The 17,094-nt window shown below is 40.0% G+C and overlaps 1 protein-coding gene across 1 annotated transcript; it reads right to left on the reverse strand.

Annotated features, from left to right (window-relative positions):
• Window positions 1–1,585: 1,585 nt before the first annotated feature.
• LOC139720413 (3-oxoacyl-[acyl-carrier-protein] synthase, mitochondrial-like) lies at window positions 1,586–16,820 on the reverse strand. The gene is made up of 12 exons (XM_071631773.1): window positions 16,688–16,820; window positions 15,645–15,761; window positions 14,019–14,083; window positions 12,837–12,944; window positions 11,817–11,888; window positions 9,114–9,200; window positions 8,003–8,154; window positions 7,176–7,290; window positions 6,062–6,128; window positions 4,978–5,115; window positions 2,625–2,776; window positions 1,586–1,768 (listed from the first exon to the last, which is right to left on the reverse strand). The coding sequence occupies exons 1-12, from the start codon at window positions 16,818–16,820 to the stop codon at window positions 1,586–1,588; spliced, it is 1,389 nt and encodes a 462-aa protein (XP_071487874.1).
• Between the last annotated feature and the right edge of the window lie 274 nt (window positions 16,821–17,094).

Consider the following 17,094-nt stretch of genomic DNA (forward strand, 5'->3'; position numbering starts at 1 on the left):
GTCATCATCACCCCACCTACGTCTGGTTTTCCCTCTCCTCATCATCACATGTCAGCACACATTCCACTGTTATGACTGTCTAACCACTGCATCTGATCAACAATCTCATACAATGTAAAACATCACTGCCCTCTTTCTTCGCAGACCAACCACAGCACCTCGCCCCTCGTCACAACATTAACACAATTGAACCTCTACGCAACTGCTTGTACAGCTATGTAATATATCAGAAGGTCTCTCCAATAAAGAGCACTTCTCCTTCCAACTATGATCGAGTGAAGTTCCTGTCCACTGCCTCCGAGTATCTAACTACTCCATAGTATATACATACAGCGATACACCACACAGAGTGCATCCCAAAAACATTACGACTTTGTGAAAAACAAAATGGTGAGAGAGATGCGTTAGCCATCTACATTTGTAGTACATGTCATGTACCTTCAGAGACTTACACGACAGTATCAGCAAAGACAGATCCTGGTCGGGACCACAGTTGACTCGACAAGAGCAAGTACTGCTCCATGAGAGAGCCATGACAATGCTAAAAGCAATTGACATTTGCAAAGTATCCGAGCTCACTGCCAATCACATCACATTAAGGTCTCCTTCCCCACCTCCTTATTACTGTAAAACATGATATATTCGCGGCATGAAATTTTCACAAATTGGAGCCATCGGCTTTTTTAGCAGTATGACATTTTTGCGAACTGTAACTGGCATTCGATGCACACAGTGTAGACAAGAACTTACGTGTGCATTTTAATTTCACAAATCTTGGCGCTCGCAAAATTCACGAAATTGAAATGCATGCGAACATTCCTCATTTTACAGATGTGTGGAACTGCACAGCACCATTGATTGGTGTTAGCAACAGCATGACAATAATCATGTGTGTTTGAAAGGTTTCTGTCTCGCCCAGAATAAAAACTTTCTCTAACAAAACTTCATAATGTTTATGTGTATTTGGGTTCATAGTAGAACTACGCACAAAATAAATTCACCCACAGAGATAGACATTTCTGGCTGCGACTAGACATCCCACTCTGTAAGTCTCAGCCTTTAATATCAGCTTTCCCATATACATTTTGATGTATACCTACATGGCTGTATCTTATACAAACAACAGCTATTTACTATTCTACAGAAATAACCCAAAAGGTCTCTAAAGATTGTGCCATCTATGGTTCTACAAAGTGATGTCAGTCATACATTCTAGATCTTCCAAATTTTGCCATCCCCCCCCCCCCCCATCATGAAAATGGATCAACGGCTCTATTCAGGACACCACCCATAACAAGTAGATGAGAGTTGTGCAAGTAAAATTGTATGCACCAAATTGCACAATTTCTAAATCCAAAAAAAAAAGCTCCCTATCTTGGGAGCCAGTAAGCCCCTCCCACCCCCCCACCCCCATCCAACTGCTTCACTCTCCAGCAGTTACTCACTCCCAGGCAGTTGAGAAACTTGGCATCTCTGCAGTTTTATATCGAATCATAATCTGATACTGATGTTTTTGTTAAGTGCTTGCATTGTTGGGGGAAAAAAAAAAAGCTAAAACACATTTTCAACAGCACTAGAAACCTGTTCATAGACTTCCTATACACAAGCTCGCATTGGTTCCGCCGAAGCCGAAGGAGTTCGTGAGGGCGATGCGTCTACCGCCGCCATCGTTGGACGACCTGCGCCAGGGCTGGGAGCTGAGGGGCACGTAGTTCAGGTCAAACTCTTCAGTCATAGAGGTCAAGTTGATCGTGGGTGGAATGCTCCCCTGTCAAGCAAGAAATAAAGTGTACTCCCATCATAATGAAAACAAATATGACAAAATCCTTGTTATTCTGGTCCAAAAATTATTGTTTGCATATCTTAAATACACTTTACTATTTGGTTATAACAACAGTTTGATAGGGCAGCAGTGAGCTGGAAGTTGAAGTAACACTAGTGGAGACGGGAAACGAGACAGCGTTTAGAAGATGTGAAATTCTGAATGATGTAACACGAAACAAGGCATGATAAAACAAAGTGGGTATGCAATGTGAACTATGGAAAGGGAAATCAAAGCAAAATCAAAGCTATGAAAAGTGATAAGAAGGGTTGGGTGTCTGTAAAAGGTTACTGTAAAAGTGGAAATTTTTGCAGTGTTGAAATTTTCGCGCATTTCGCGCAACCAGAAGCTAGCGCGAAAATAAAAGCACGCGAATATTTTTGCGTACCATATATGTTCCAGTAGTTGACATCTTGCTTCCGCGGAATTAAAGACACACGAAACTCTTCTTACCCAGCCAAGCGTGAAAAATTAGTCGCGCAAAAATATCCACTTTTACAGTACCCTAGCCCTGGATTAACATTACTTGAAATTGATCTAACATGGCTACTGAATGAGCAGTGAATGCTTATAAGCAAGCAAGCAAGCAAGCACAAATCCCCACCAAGGACTATTCAATGAGGATACAGTATCTTGCCTATGGGTACAACTCCTGCTGCCACGAGATTTGAACCACAGACCTCAGGATTGACTGTCAGTGGTCTTGACCACTGAGCCACAATGGGCTCCTCAGTCTTTGGATATATCCAAAACATTTTACTTCATACATAACTGGACATCAAACACCGAAAATCAGACTCACCGTGTGACAGGCCATAATGGTGAAGACCGCTTCCAGCGCACCTGCTGCTCCTAGCAGATGGCCCGTTGCTCCCTTGGTGGAGGACACGGCAAGATGCGGGTTGCCATGGGGACCAAAGACCGCCTTGATGGCTTTGTTTTCTATGGCATCTCCTGAGAGAGGGAATTTGTGATGATGACAAGCACTCAATTTTTTTATACAGATATACAGTCAACCTTGCCTAAGTCAAATCCACAAGAACTGAAGAAAATTCTTTGACTTTCATGAATTTCTAGTTTATTATTTTACTGTAAACAACAGAATCAATAAATGGAATAAAAATAAGTAAATATATAGATTAATACATAAATAAGTCAATCAAGCAATCAATCAAGAGATAAATGTGAAACAAAACATTTGCACAAATACAGTACTCTCCACATGATCAGGTATAGCTTAAACAGGTCAGGCCTCGAATTAACCGCCCCTCTCGTTGGCCGCAATGCCTTTTGTTTTTTGATCAAAGTTACGGCCAAAAAAAATGTGCCCTTTTTCTTGGGGCCGTGGTGCCCTTTTAGAATGAAAGTTACTATTTATGACGTATGATATGCCCTTTCTCAAAGTCTCTTTAATAAGCTTGAACAACTTTCCTGATCTCAAATATCATACCTTCAGTTCACTCGCGTCCCGATATATCTGATTCAAACTCAAGTATCTTTCCAAGGTACGAGACGACGTGTACGTACATGTATGCCCGACCGGCTTTTACCGTCCCCACTGCCTCCGCAGCGCAGCGGCCGCGAGTATGTACTAGCTAGGCAGCGCATATTCAGATTACCAAGTTCACCAAGAAAAAAGAAAAATCCCACGATCAAGGTGTGCCAGACTGGGGAATGGGGAGGGGTGGAGAGAGAGACCAATCAGCAGAAGAAACCGCGTGTACAGGCGCATTCTTGGAGGTCATGAACTGTCTGTCACAGACTACTAGTAATCATAGCAATCTCCACGCGCACGCAAATTCCTTTGCCTTGTGGTTTTGCCAGCCAGCTGTCGGAATGTGCTTTGAAGTTTCATGGCAGCCTGGCCTGGCTGGCCTGAAAGGGTGTCGAGTTTCAATCAATACCTACTGTTGTTTTATTCCTGTTTTAAAAAATGTCGTTTCACCTGATAGAAACGCGGAGATCGGGAATGTGTTACAGCTGTAGGGAAGAGGTTTTTGTTGTGTGTTGCACTTTGTGTGTGTGTGTGTGTGTGTGTGTTTGTTTGTTTTTCTCGGTTTGTTGTTCTTCTTTCTTTTTTCATAAACACCAAACATGCCCTTTCCAATGTGGCCTTGGTGCCCCTCTGACTGACTTAAGTGCCCTGGCCTCTTGGAAAAAGTGCCCTTTTCTAAATGGCCTTGCCCCTCCAAAATCCTATTTCGAGGCCTGACAGGTATTCCGTTTAATTGGGTAGTAATGTCAAAATCAGTTCCAATTAATGCACATTAAAATGACCTGATAATTGGGTTGCCTCTCCGCATACATGGGTGAATAATTTGCTTATCTAATTTCTAGCCCACATTTTATCACAGATACATGTATAACACTTTAAGAAATCATGAAAGTCAAATTTTCCACGGCTAATCGAATTCTCTGCTTAATTTGCAAAAGAAGACCGATCATTTGGGGAGTGAAAAAACGTGAAAACACACGTGCCACTACTGACTTGCCACACATATACGAACATTACACATGTAGCTGGCACTCACAACTGCACAGACAGACAGGGGTTGAACACACTTGCGCTCCTCCCTTGCTCTGCAACAACATTCACAGTATGAGAAGTTTGCAATGAAAATCAGACCATTCACCAGCTCCATAATTTTGCTTTTCCCCAGCCACTTCTCGAAAAGTGACCCAACGTTCTACCTGACAAGTGCAGGCAAAGAGACGCGTTCATTTCTGAAAACGCCTGCGTGTTTGATAGCGAGGAGTCCATAGTCACACGATAAAGTTTTCTGAAGACATATTTGTCCATAAAAAGAGTGTAAATTATTGCTCATGACTGAGCAAGTGTAAGGTATGTAATGTGCCGTGCAAGCACGCATGTTAAGCATACAGTGTAGGTGTTTGGTGCAGTTTACAACGCATGTACATACACATTGTGTGTGACAATTGTGAATGAGACGTGTTCTTCTGTTAATCGGGTACTCTGCTTAATCGGGTAAGAAACGCTCTGCCCGAGCCTACCCGATTATGCGGAGAGTACTGTACCTACAATGTACTAACCCCACGGGTGAAATTATCACAATTTCAACGATTGCTGAAGAACAGCACATGTGCATTCCAGTTCTCAAGCAATGAAAAAACTCTTTTTTGTTTTTGTTTCTTACCTGTTGGTGTGGATGTTGCATGAGCATTGATGTACTCGATCTCTCCTGGGGTCACATTTGCATCATGGAGGGCGCTCTTCATGCATAGAATAGCACCCCTGCCGTCTTCACTGGGTGATGTCATGTGACCAGCATCACCTGACCATCCAATGGGTGAGAAGGATCAATAGAAAATGGGTAATACACCATACTGAACACTGTTGCATTAAGCAAATTTTAATAAATATCTTCAAATAAACACTAGCCAAGCACTTCCATAAATGTGGACAAAAGACCATGAACATTCCTCTTCGGTATACAATTCCTAATTCTACGTTTAATAATCAAAAAGAGACAAACATTTTGTCCAAAAATTCACTACAATAGGTGAATTATGGATTCCATTTCTAGCAGATATTACCAAATTAAATTTTTCCACTTTTCTCAGTTCACAAAAATAGGTTGCACTGCTGACATACAATATTGAATAAAGTACAATGGATGCAAAGATTGAAGTCTAGAAATATTTTTTCTTTGCTTGGTGTCAAAAAGGTTAATAGGAAAATCCACATTCAGGAAACAGAACTATCAATTCTTCATCTATCATTCTTTCCCAGAATAATCAATATTCAAGTTTTTACTTTAGAAATATCCATGGATAAAGATGTTACATATACATGTAGAGAATAACTTATTGAACAGTTGATGGATGAATAAATAGATGGATGGATGGATGGATGAATGAATGGATGGATCAATAAATGGATAGATGGATAGATACACCTGTACATTAATGGGAAAATGCATTGATGGACAGATGGATGGATGGGTGAATGAATGGGTGGATATACGGCTGGTTGGCTAGATGGATGGATCTATAGATGGGTGGATAGATGGATGGATAGATGGATACTTGAATGGAAAGATAACTGGATAAATGTATGGACAGATGATTGGGTGAATACATGGATGAATGAATGAAGGAATGAATGCCTCAATGGATAGATAGATGGATTGATGCATGGATGGGTTATTCAAACTGAGTGACTGACTGAGTGATTGATTAATTTATAGATTAATCATTTGATCTACTAGCATCATTTACCAGAGAGACCGTAGCCCAGAACCTCTGCCAGCACGTTTGCTCCTCTCTGCTTGGCATGTTCCATCTCCTGCAACAAGATGGAATTAGCAATGTAATTGGAGTCATACCTTCTTTAGACAAACTTCAGGATTCCATCTCCCGCAAATAAGATGGGCTTAGGCAACATGCGGTCATACTTCATTCAGACAAATATTAGCAGTACATTTGTTCCCACACATTTATAATTTAACTTATGGCAGCACAAGGGCCATTTAGGCTTGGTACACAAATAAAAATGTACAAACACACATGAAACAGAACAGACCTCCTTCAAGAAGAGATTGTTTTGTCCAGTTTGAAAAAAAAAAAGATTTCCTGTTTTAATGGACAGCAAAATATAATAATCATCACATCAGTTTTACAGACAATGTTTTCAGTCTGTTTCTGTTTGTTTGGGATAACTTACGTAACATGGCTACTGAGGAAATCTAAAGAGTAAGACACCGAGGAATCAATGGCTAAAAGTTCCATCCAAAAGACCACATAATGAGGGTAAAGTGCCTTTGCCAGTAACCTTACCATTAAGAGCTACACTCTTTTCCACTGAGTCACAACTCCTCCTACCTGCACTCTCATGTTCTGTGATGTGCCTTATACCCCTTTCAGATAATCGCGGTTCAATTATCCGCATCCAAATAATGCGGATGAAGTAATCAAAATCGCGTTCATATATCCCATGAAGTCCGCACTACTTTTACGAGCGCCCGTTCACATAACGGTGCGAAAGACGGAATATTTGTCATGGTTACTGCGCACACCTCTATAATGACGGGACTCACGTGTATGCACAGCTCTCGCTAAAGCTCAGCAATTAGCGGTTGTGCGGGAAATCGAGTGACATTTGACCGAACTGTGGAATGTTAGTCCGCGTAAGTCGTAAAACGTGTTCATGTATTCTCAATCAACTCCTGATGCTGCAATAATGCGGATAATAGCAGCGTCGTAAATAATGCGGACTTTTTTACTCCTCTCCTGTTCATGTAATCAAAATTTTACGACTTAGTGCTCCTATTATCCGCATCCACAATTACCTGAAAGGGGTATTACTGAGGCAGAGCTGACTGAAAACACTCACCTCAAGGATGACTACTGCTGACCCCTCGGACATCACAAAGCCATCCCTGTCTTTGTCGAAGGGTCTCGAGGCACGTTCAGGCGTGTCGTTGAATTTGGTACTCAGCGCCCTCGCTCTGTGTGGACAAGACAGCAAACGAAACTCATGGAACCAATCATATCTGAGGGTGCTACAACAGGTTTAAAAATATTGTACAATTCTTCATCAGATTTTCGGTTTTCATTAAAATTGTATCACGTAAAACAATTTGCATCTGTGTATCGTTCACTTACTACAAACAAACAAGAAACTTGTCATTTCTGCCATCGCTGTACAAGAAGACAACAGTACATGATGCCTCTGCAGGAATATCTATAACCAAAATAAACAGATTTATACAACAAAATGTTATTTTTTTAATAAAAAGTGCACATTCCCTTGACTTGTTACAAGGATGATGTTTAGGGCAATTTTAATTTTACCTGCTTTCTGAAAGAAGTAAGTCGAGTGTTCTTTTATTATGCTAGAAAAATTAAAATACAGTAAAATTTTATGTATATATTTTATATTTTTGTCTTGCGGTGATGTTACAAACTGTTGTAATCTTCTCATGCAGCGATGGATTCACCCAAACCTTAAAAATTCAGAAGTTTTGAACAGATTGTCCAATTTTCCTCAAACTTTCAATTATGTGTTCAGTTACATATTACTGTATTCTCTCCATACACATACATATTTGGGTTTCATTCCCTTTTGAGGAAGAACATGTTTGAAGACTAAACCATTTCAAGCATTCTCTGAGCTAGATCATGAGCTGATTGGTAAGTAGTGTGACGATATCTCCTCACCTTGCAAATCCACCAAGTCCAACAGGACTGATGCAAGCCTCCGTGGCTCCAGCCACCATGACATCTGCGTCACCATGGCGAATAAAGCGGGATGCATCTCCTATGGCATGGACGCCAGACGTGCATGCTGTAGACACACAGTGGTTTGGACCCTAGGAATTAGATAGAGAGAACAATTGCTTGTATTTGTTTGCTTATTTCAATTTTTCCTCTGACAAGATGGCTGGACAGCCCATATTCAGCTGCAATAGCTGGTCTTCCATGGGGTTCAGTTGTATGTACAAATGTACTTGGGATGGACCACTTCAACATGTTATGTGCCCTGCTCTTTGTGATTTACTGGGGTTCCAAGCCCAAACCCGACCGGCAGTTTTCCTTCATTATATAGCAATGTCCCCATAACCAAAGTAAATTTTGCACCATAGACAGTAGTGATGGTAATTTTGAGACTAGAATTGTTACTTTGCTGCAACAAAATTTTGTTACAACTGTGTTTGTTGTAACAGGAATGCCCTGTAGCAGTATCATATTAGATGAGATCAAATTACATGAGATCATGACTTCACAACTCTCCAACTGACCAGCACAAAAATCTTCACTCTTTTTACACTTCCCTTTTAACTTGTTGAGGATGAGCTCAAATTGTTGTAACACACATTTCCCATAAACACCTGCCTATACTAAGGGACTGGTCTTCAACGGGTTCAATGCAATACTGCAAAATTTCAACAAAAGTATATCTTTGTGCCTCTATGTACACAATTTTCAAGTATATGGCAAAGGAAAAGTTCAAGGTGCTTACAGGACTCACTATTAGATAAGTAGGCCTACACAGTAATAAGTTATTCTACTTTGTTTAAGTTTGCACAAATTGTATTGATCTATTGCTCTGCATTGCTGGAATTCACCAAAACCTCCATATCCACGTTCGTACAAAAGATTTTGTTCCCAGTTGCCAAGATAGGGTAAGGCCTCAGGGTGTCATACACTTTTACTTTTCACAGGCAAGTAAACTTCACTGATCATGTGTTCTACTAATATTGCTGCATTCACTCAATCCACATGTTTTTGACGATGGACTTGTCCTTTAAGAAAGCAGTTGTCAACTCACTCTGAATCCATGCCTGATGCTAACGTGGCCAGCAGCGAGGTTGGGAAGGATCTTGGGAACAAAGTACGGACTGACCTTCCGGAAACCCTGCAAAGATAATTACATGTTGGTAATCATTTGTAGATATGCGCCAAGGTCTTTGTGTATACATTCAGTTTACTACTGTATAGGCCTACGCAAAATATTTCATGAGGTTCTTCTTTTCACAAATTTCATGAGTCAAGTGCTATTCGCAAATTTAAGAACACATGAAAATATTGACTCAGATCCCTATATGAATGTGACGTGTATGCATACATTTCAGTGTTCAGCATCACACTCCACAATAGTGAATTCAACCATTCGTGAAATTGTGGGGAAGTCCCGATTTGCGAAAAAATTAGACTCACTAAATATGTGGTGTACACAGTATCCATTTAGACAGATACTGTTGTATTTTCCAGCTTTTCTTACCAGTAAGTTTCAAACTTTGCTCAACATTGATGTTTGTATGAAACTGTTAATTCACTTCCTGAATGGATATCGTGCTTGTCATTGGTTATTTCATCTGTTATTCATTGACATGTTCATTCATCTACGCCTTTAGGCCATTATTGCACAGATGCTTTAGTCATCAAGTTGAAGCCAAAAAAAAAATGGTCACTGGTCACATGGGGCAAGTGGTCACTACAAAAAGCCCATGATATCTGTATTCAGATTTATCAATGGTCATTGTTCCTCATCAACATGTAGGGTACTGTACACAGGGTACAGTACACTGTGTCAGATGGCTACTTCTCAGTTTAGTTCCATTCAAAAGCTGAACAACTGGCAGATTTCCTCTTTTCAAGTGAGGAGCAAAATTTGAGAGAAGTGAGGAAAACCTGACCTTTTGGTCAAAATTCTAAAACAAAGAAAGCATTAACCCTACAGCAGCAGTGTTTTTTCACTCCCTGGTATTAAAGTCTCCACTGGGGGAAAAAAAGAAAAACACATTCCAATGGGCAGTCATGAATAGTCTTTGTTTCAGACCATTTGGACTGAAAAAGCTATATACACTCATTTTGAACCTTTATCACATTCTAATTATATACCTATTATTTGTGCTAAATGTAAAAGGAAAATGAAGAATACCCTACTCCAAGTACAGGTCTAATAAAGCAGTAATATGACAGCAATACATGTCCTTATTACACGTCAAAAACAAAAGGAAAAACTTTCACTGGGTCTGGGATAAAAACTAGTCAGTGGCTGGGAAGTTTTCTCACAAGGTCAAGTGTCAACCACTGCTTTTAAGACCTTTATACTGCTTGAAAGCATCAACTACAAAGAGAGTCCAATTCACACCAGTATCTAGGGGTGCGTTCAAGTGCTCCCCTGAAGCGAAGCAAACTGTACAGTACCAGCACCAGAGGAGTGCTCAAACACAAAGTGTACCATACCGAGCTGAACCGAGTGGACCACTTTCTGAAGTGCTCTAAAAGGGTACCAAAAGCGTACAAGAAATTGGCATATATGAAGAATGCACATAACAGCACAGTCAATATGTCATGATGAAACAAGTCCATTCTCTTTGTTTGGTAAAGTAATTTAAAATGTAAAATAATTTAAGCGCACAAGGCGAATGACCCTATTGCTAAAAAATGTGTGACCCCTCTAAAAATAACTCGTGAGGTATGCTTTCTCGATGGAGCACTCAAATGCTCCAAATCTGGCACAGCACTGTACAGTACGCTTTGGTTGGTTTTTGAGCACTCGAACACATCCTCGGGGTGTGATAGTGTCCCCTAGTAAACTAACACACTGACAGATGTGTTCGCACAGAGGAACAATCACTCTATATTAAGTTTATGTTCACACATAAAACAAGACACAGTATGGAGACTCCACATCTCATTTAAACTCTTTGTCAGATTCTAGGCCACTACACAATGTACAGTACAACATATTGGTACATAATTTCAAACTGTATCTAACCTGATTTCCATTAACTTATCCATGGGTCAAAAGGAAAAGAACACACAATTTATACAATGTGCTCTTCTATTTCTTTGCAGAATCTTTACACTAATGTCACAAAATTTGTGGGTGGGTGTGGTTCTAAAGCAAAGGGCACTCTCTATATCCAACAAATCACTGACTATACTGACTACAGGGTTTTTCTTCAGCACAACTCTTCAGAAATAACTCTTAATTCTTCACACACATCTATACAAAATAATAATCAGCACAAACTGAATATCATAGACACTGACTCTTAGAATGCACACTGCACTGTAATGTATATTGAAAATAGAGGTTTCTCTTACCCGATTAAATGAACAGGGAGAGACAGCATTTAGGTGTTGGGTCAGTAGTATCAAGACGTAGAATGGCAACAAGGTCACCACTGGCTCCCCTGTCTGCAACCAATCTCTCCTCTGGAATGTGGGTTCTTCCACTCTCACCATGGGGTATGTTTTAGGATTTCCTCAAAATGAAGGAATGGTACTGAGGAGTTTTAAATGTAAATGTATTGAAAAAATAAAATAAAAAATGGGGGGCTATTTTGTGTATGGTCTCAAATACTCAACTTTAAAAATACATTACCCATATAATTCTGTTGCCGTAAATTAGTTTATGAACAACGACAACAAAATTAATGAAGGCAGATAAAGACACCAAGACAGACAAATGGACAGACAACCCACAGCACATCATGCCTCCACCACTCTTTTGACTTACCTTGTCTCGAATCTTGATGCCCGTATCCACGATCTCTCGTAAATCTGCCATCCCCATGCCAACGGCCACACCCTGTCCATGAGGAGGAACAAGAGAGAAATTTAAACAATAGACACCTACTGATGGTTCAGAGAGTTTGGTTCAGGTGGGGGTAAACTTTTCACACTGTCAGCCAGCTGGTTCAGTGCATAGTCCCATGTGCACCTGCATGGGTCGGTGTGTCTCTTTTTTACTCGGTGAATGGGGGGGGGGGGGAGGTTCTTTTAATCTTATTATATATTCTTACCATCAAAAGTATTCAAGCACTGTAAACCCCCCCTCCCCCCCCCCCATAACTCATTCAGTCTATGATTAATGAACCTAAGTCATTCGTCTTGTCAAACTGTCAACACTTACCACTTAAATCAGATCTCGCCACGTTGAACAGCTAACCACTTTACAACATTTTTAAGTCCATGGATACATTACCTACGCATGTAGATATAAAGTGCACTCCCATTATAATGAACACAGTTATAACAAGATTCCCCTTACAATGAAGTAAAAATTCAGGCCCAAACATAATACACTCTATATTTTTCATTGTTTCTTTGTTCAGTTACAACAAAATTTCGATACAATGAAAGAAAACTTCTAGTCCCGCGGACTTCCAAAAGTCAACTGTATTGAATATGCCGTGAAATGACAACAAACTTGACAATTTCAACAGGTTTGAAAGACCACTTCAGTGTGTAAGTCAGAATGTGCAGCTTACACAATCATGGCACCCGTCATTTGGTCTGCACATCCAGTGTTGCTCGTTGTACGTAACTTTTTTTTAAATTAATTTTAGGAAAAGTCAATTATTGTTTACTCAATTTGACAAATAACAAGAAGAAGATACAAAGTGTTGCTTGAAGGTTTGCATGACAAAGTAAATGAGGGAGAAAGGTTTGTGGTGAGTTTGTGGTGACACCATGTGTCACCGCAAACCTTTCTCCCTCAAGATGCAAAGTGTAGATGAAAAATTTGCACACCAACCGTTCTATCTTTCTCCTCCTCATCTGTTGGTTTCCATCCAGCCTGGTCGAGAGCCTCCTCCGCTGCTGCCAGTGCAAATATGGTCGCTTCGCTCATGGAACGAAGATCCTGTGAAAGGCAGAATACAATGGCAGGTTAACGAAAACAAAAACTGTGTCCAGAAAGACAAGCCACATCAGAAGTTTTGTGTTTGTGACTGATACGTTGCTAAGACATAAATGAGAGACACGTCTGTACTCTGTGACTGGCTGATGGCAAGTGAGATTGTTTCTGCCAGCTCGGCGATTATATAACATGTCAGACATACAGAAGATTTACAATCATGGGATGAAGAGGGTGGGTGGCAGAGGAAGTGAGATGAACAGGTGGTGGTGTTTATGTGAGGTAGTGAAGCATGGTGGTGGCTGGAGAAAGGAGTGTCAGGTTGACCGTGAGAAAGACAGGATAGAGTGACCAAAGCAGTGATGGTGAATGATAGCATGTGATGGTACAATTGTTGTATAACACATTTACCAACTGTATACAAACACAATAAGAAAAGAGGTGCAGAATAAAGAAGCCATTATCAGTGTCTGACAGATCATCATGTAATCTATGGCTGCTGGATTTTCAGAAGGCCATAAAATGAAAATGACTGTGACAATTATCATTCATTAACTGATTTATAGAGTTCTTGGCCTGCACTAAATATTGCATTGATGTCTGGAAAGCAGTATATAAAAGGTTTGAATCCTACAGGTTCCCTTTTCTGACATGTTTGTTAAAGAATGCAATCTTATTCACTTGAGATAAGACCTCATTATAACTCTTACTTAATTTCACTGCTAGTGATCTGACAAGTTTAAAGTCATTGTTTATTTATTTTGCCTTGTCCTTTCTCTGTTTTGTTTTGTTTTATAAATATTGTTGATTTCTTGTATTTTGTTAGAACTGCTAAAGCGCTTTGAGTCTGTACAGAAATAACGCTACATATATATTGGTTATTACTATTATTATTTTCAGAGATACACAGGAGACGTTTGATAAAACTCAGTTAGGGAACTTGCTTGCCATGTAAACAGAGAGAAACAACTTAAGGTTTGAAAGGAATGAACCTTACTCAATGTTTGCATATTGAAATGAAATATATCTAAACATGCAGTCAGATTTAAATATCATGAAATCTACAAAATATGAACTCACTGATGATGATACAATACGCAGGGCATCAAATTCTCCTTCTCCGCTCCCCTTTGGCACATAACCAACTGAAACAGAAAATATAAAGATACCGGAGGCATGGGAATATTGAAAGTCATTATGCTGTTTGATATATCTCCTCATACCACAGTGAATGTGAATCTAAATATACATGAACATATTCCAGGCCAGCCATGAATGTGGCTTGAATGAGTAAAAATGTCTTTCTCCTAGACAGCTATGGGGTCAACTTTCATTTCTGAAATTACAGAAGTTTGGTCAGCCTGACATCATGTACAAGTAGGGAAAAAGATCGACCCTTTATACACCACGACACTTTGCGTAACTTGCCAAGGTTTCTCATCAGCATTTGGTAATCCCTCCAAACTTGACCTTAGTTGTAGATTAGCAAGCCCCCACTCAGGTGTAGCAATGTGCCTTAGTCCAACTGGAGGCCATGGGCCATGGTGACAACAACTGGGATTAAGGGGATTAGGTAATCTCCATTCATTGACAGTATCCAGATATCTGTGTCAATCAGTGAACAAAGCCAAGCAAGGGCTAAAAATACCAATACATTGATGCCTATTTGAAATCTGCTGCAGTTGTTTTTAATCCCGTTTTCTAGCACTTATGAATTCAAAGACCTTCACGTTAAACCTAAGTATACGGGTATTTTTACAATGTTGGTGGATGGAAGAGGAACATGCTCTCTGAAAGTAGAAATGGATCAAAATATGCTGTATCCTAGTATTATGTAGGCCTTGTTTGGTGTTCTGTATGACAAAGAAAGATAGCTTATGAATTTTCAAACCATTCCTCAAATAAACATAAATTTTCATTTAAAAATGATTGTCTCATTTAGCTTTTAATTCAATTAACAATTTTCTTTCTAGAAATATTGCTTTTGCACAGTTTCAAGGGTAATCTCTGATTAATGAGTGAACAATACACAAACAAATCATGGGTGTATGCAAGGGGGGGTCGGGAGGGTCGTACGACCCCCCCCCCCCCCCCCCCAAATTTTCAAGAGGTCCACTTTTTGTAAAAGACATTTTTTTTTTGAGGGCTTTTTACTCTATATAGGCCTACAACAGGAAAAAAAAAGTGACCAGGTGGTGTTCCAGCAAATTGTCAAAAACCTCGTAAATTTCGTAACTTAGTTTTAGTATGCCATAATTTACCTTATTTCTAAGCTGCACTGCCATGCCGAAAAAGTCACTTTTGTATGCACCAAATTGCCCCATTTTAAGATATAGAATTCAAAAACTCCCTACCGTGGAAGGGGGGACACCCCCCTCCCACACCCTCCCCCCGCTCGGTCGCTCCGCTCCCTCGCAAAGGTAAAGGTCCAAAAATTTTGGTTACGACCCCCCCAGAAAAAATCCTGGATACACCCCTGCAAATAAACCATCAATACACACACATGAATACACAAATGAGCAGATGAATACTAGTAACTGACAAATAACGATAATACAATGTAATGATAAAAAAGTAAAGATCTCACATAGCTAACATTATTAAAGGCAAGTCTATTTAGGTAACAATGATTTCCATGAGAAAAATGCAGGCTCACAAAAGAGGGAACCATCCCTAGGAATGGACTGCAGGTAATTTCACTCTTACCTACTTGAGACGACAATCCTTCGTACTCCTCCCCCTGAAGTCTGGTGATGCCACTGCAGCCATCCAGTAGCCTCGGCCACACCACCTTTACTCCGACGCCGAGAGGACAAACCACACCTGGATGGGACAAACAAATGCAGCAGTTTCGAGGTAAGAATACTAACGTTAAAATAATAATGATAATGATAACAACAACAATAACAATAAAACCATATTCATAAAGCACATATTTCAACAAAGAAATAACAAATCCAAAGCCTTTTTGCACATTGAAGGAAAATATAGGAGAGCACTAACCTCTACCATTTGTACCAAGCCCACAACTCAGTTCCACCCATGATACACACATGCAATTTCCCAATATAGACTCTAACAGATCTACAGCTTTACAGGCCTTTTGTTTACATCTTCAGCTTCCAGATGCGGCAGCACCTTGCCCGAGCAGTTTAATTATTACTATCCCAGTGAGTAGCCCAGGGCCCCAGCCACCCACCTACGGCTACATATCACACCACAACTTATAGGGTCTAAATAGAATTCAGAAAAGCAAGATGTCTACAGTAGAACTCTAGTAGATGAGTAGGCCTAAAATTAGGCCTAACCGGTACAATTAACTTTAACACAAGTTACAACTAATTTTTTTCAATATAACTTAGTGACAAGAATAAGATCATCTTTATTTGTGTTGTGACACTCGAAGAGTCGAATAGGCTCCATAACTGAAATCATAGCCCTTTAAACAGTGTTAAATGTTAAGAAAAGAAGATATTCATCCCACATTAAAAAGCCATGTATCAGCATTGTTGTCTCAACAGCAATACCATTGTCAGTAAATAACAAGGGAGAAGTCTTGAACCTGTCGCCACCAAAACATGACCACTTAACAATGCTTAACAAAACAAAACATCAATAGCAGGCTATGGGACTATTATAGACTTTCCTTATGTGAATACGTGCACCGCTCTCAGCTCTCGACGCTCTCAGAGACTAAGGACATTCGCCAAACTTGCTTGAATTAAATTAAACCGTCGAATAAGACGTACCTACTCCTGTCACAACAACTCTGCGTTGAACTTGCACATTTGGTGTAGTTGAAACACTCCGTTTTCGTATTCTGACCAGCTGCCGTCCGTGAATTTGCCTGAACAAACACGCTACTCTTTCAGCCTTCGCCATGTCTTCTATCTGTCTGTTGCAAAAAAGAGCAGACGATAGCAAAATTACCTCCTAGCGCGCGCACCAGCTTTTCCATACACCTGTTACGGCACTCACGTGTTGCACCGGTGCACGCTAGATTATGGTGCTCTTTACTCTTACGAGCTCCATTTCGTGAAATAAAAAGAAAAGTTGCTATGATAGCAATTTTTACTCAGTGGGCCCCGTTTTATCAAAAGATATAATCGATTATAAATTTCCTTACGACACAGGTTGCCATAGACTTATGATAAAA

This window comes from Diadema antillarum, unplaced genomic scaffold, assembly GCF_040938485.1.
Source record: "Diadema antillarum isolate AM-2024a unplaced genomic scaffold, OU_Dant_1.0 scf00000128, whole genome shotgun sequence".
NCBI classification, from domain to species: Eukaryota; Metazoa; Echinodermata; class Echinoidea; order Diadematoida; family Diadematidae; genus Diadema; species Diadema antillarum.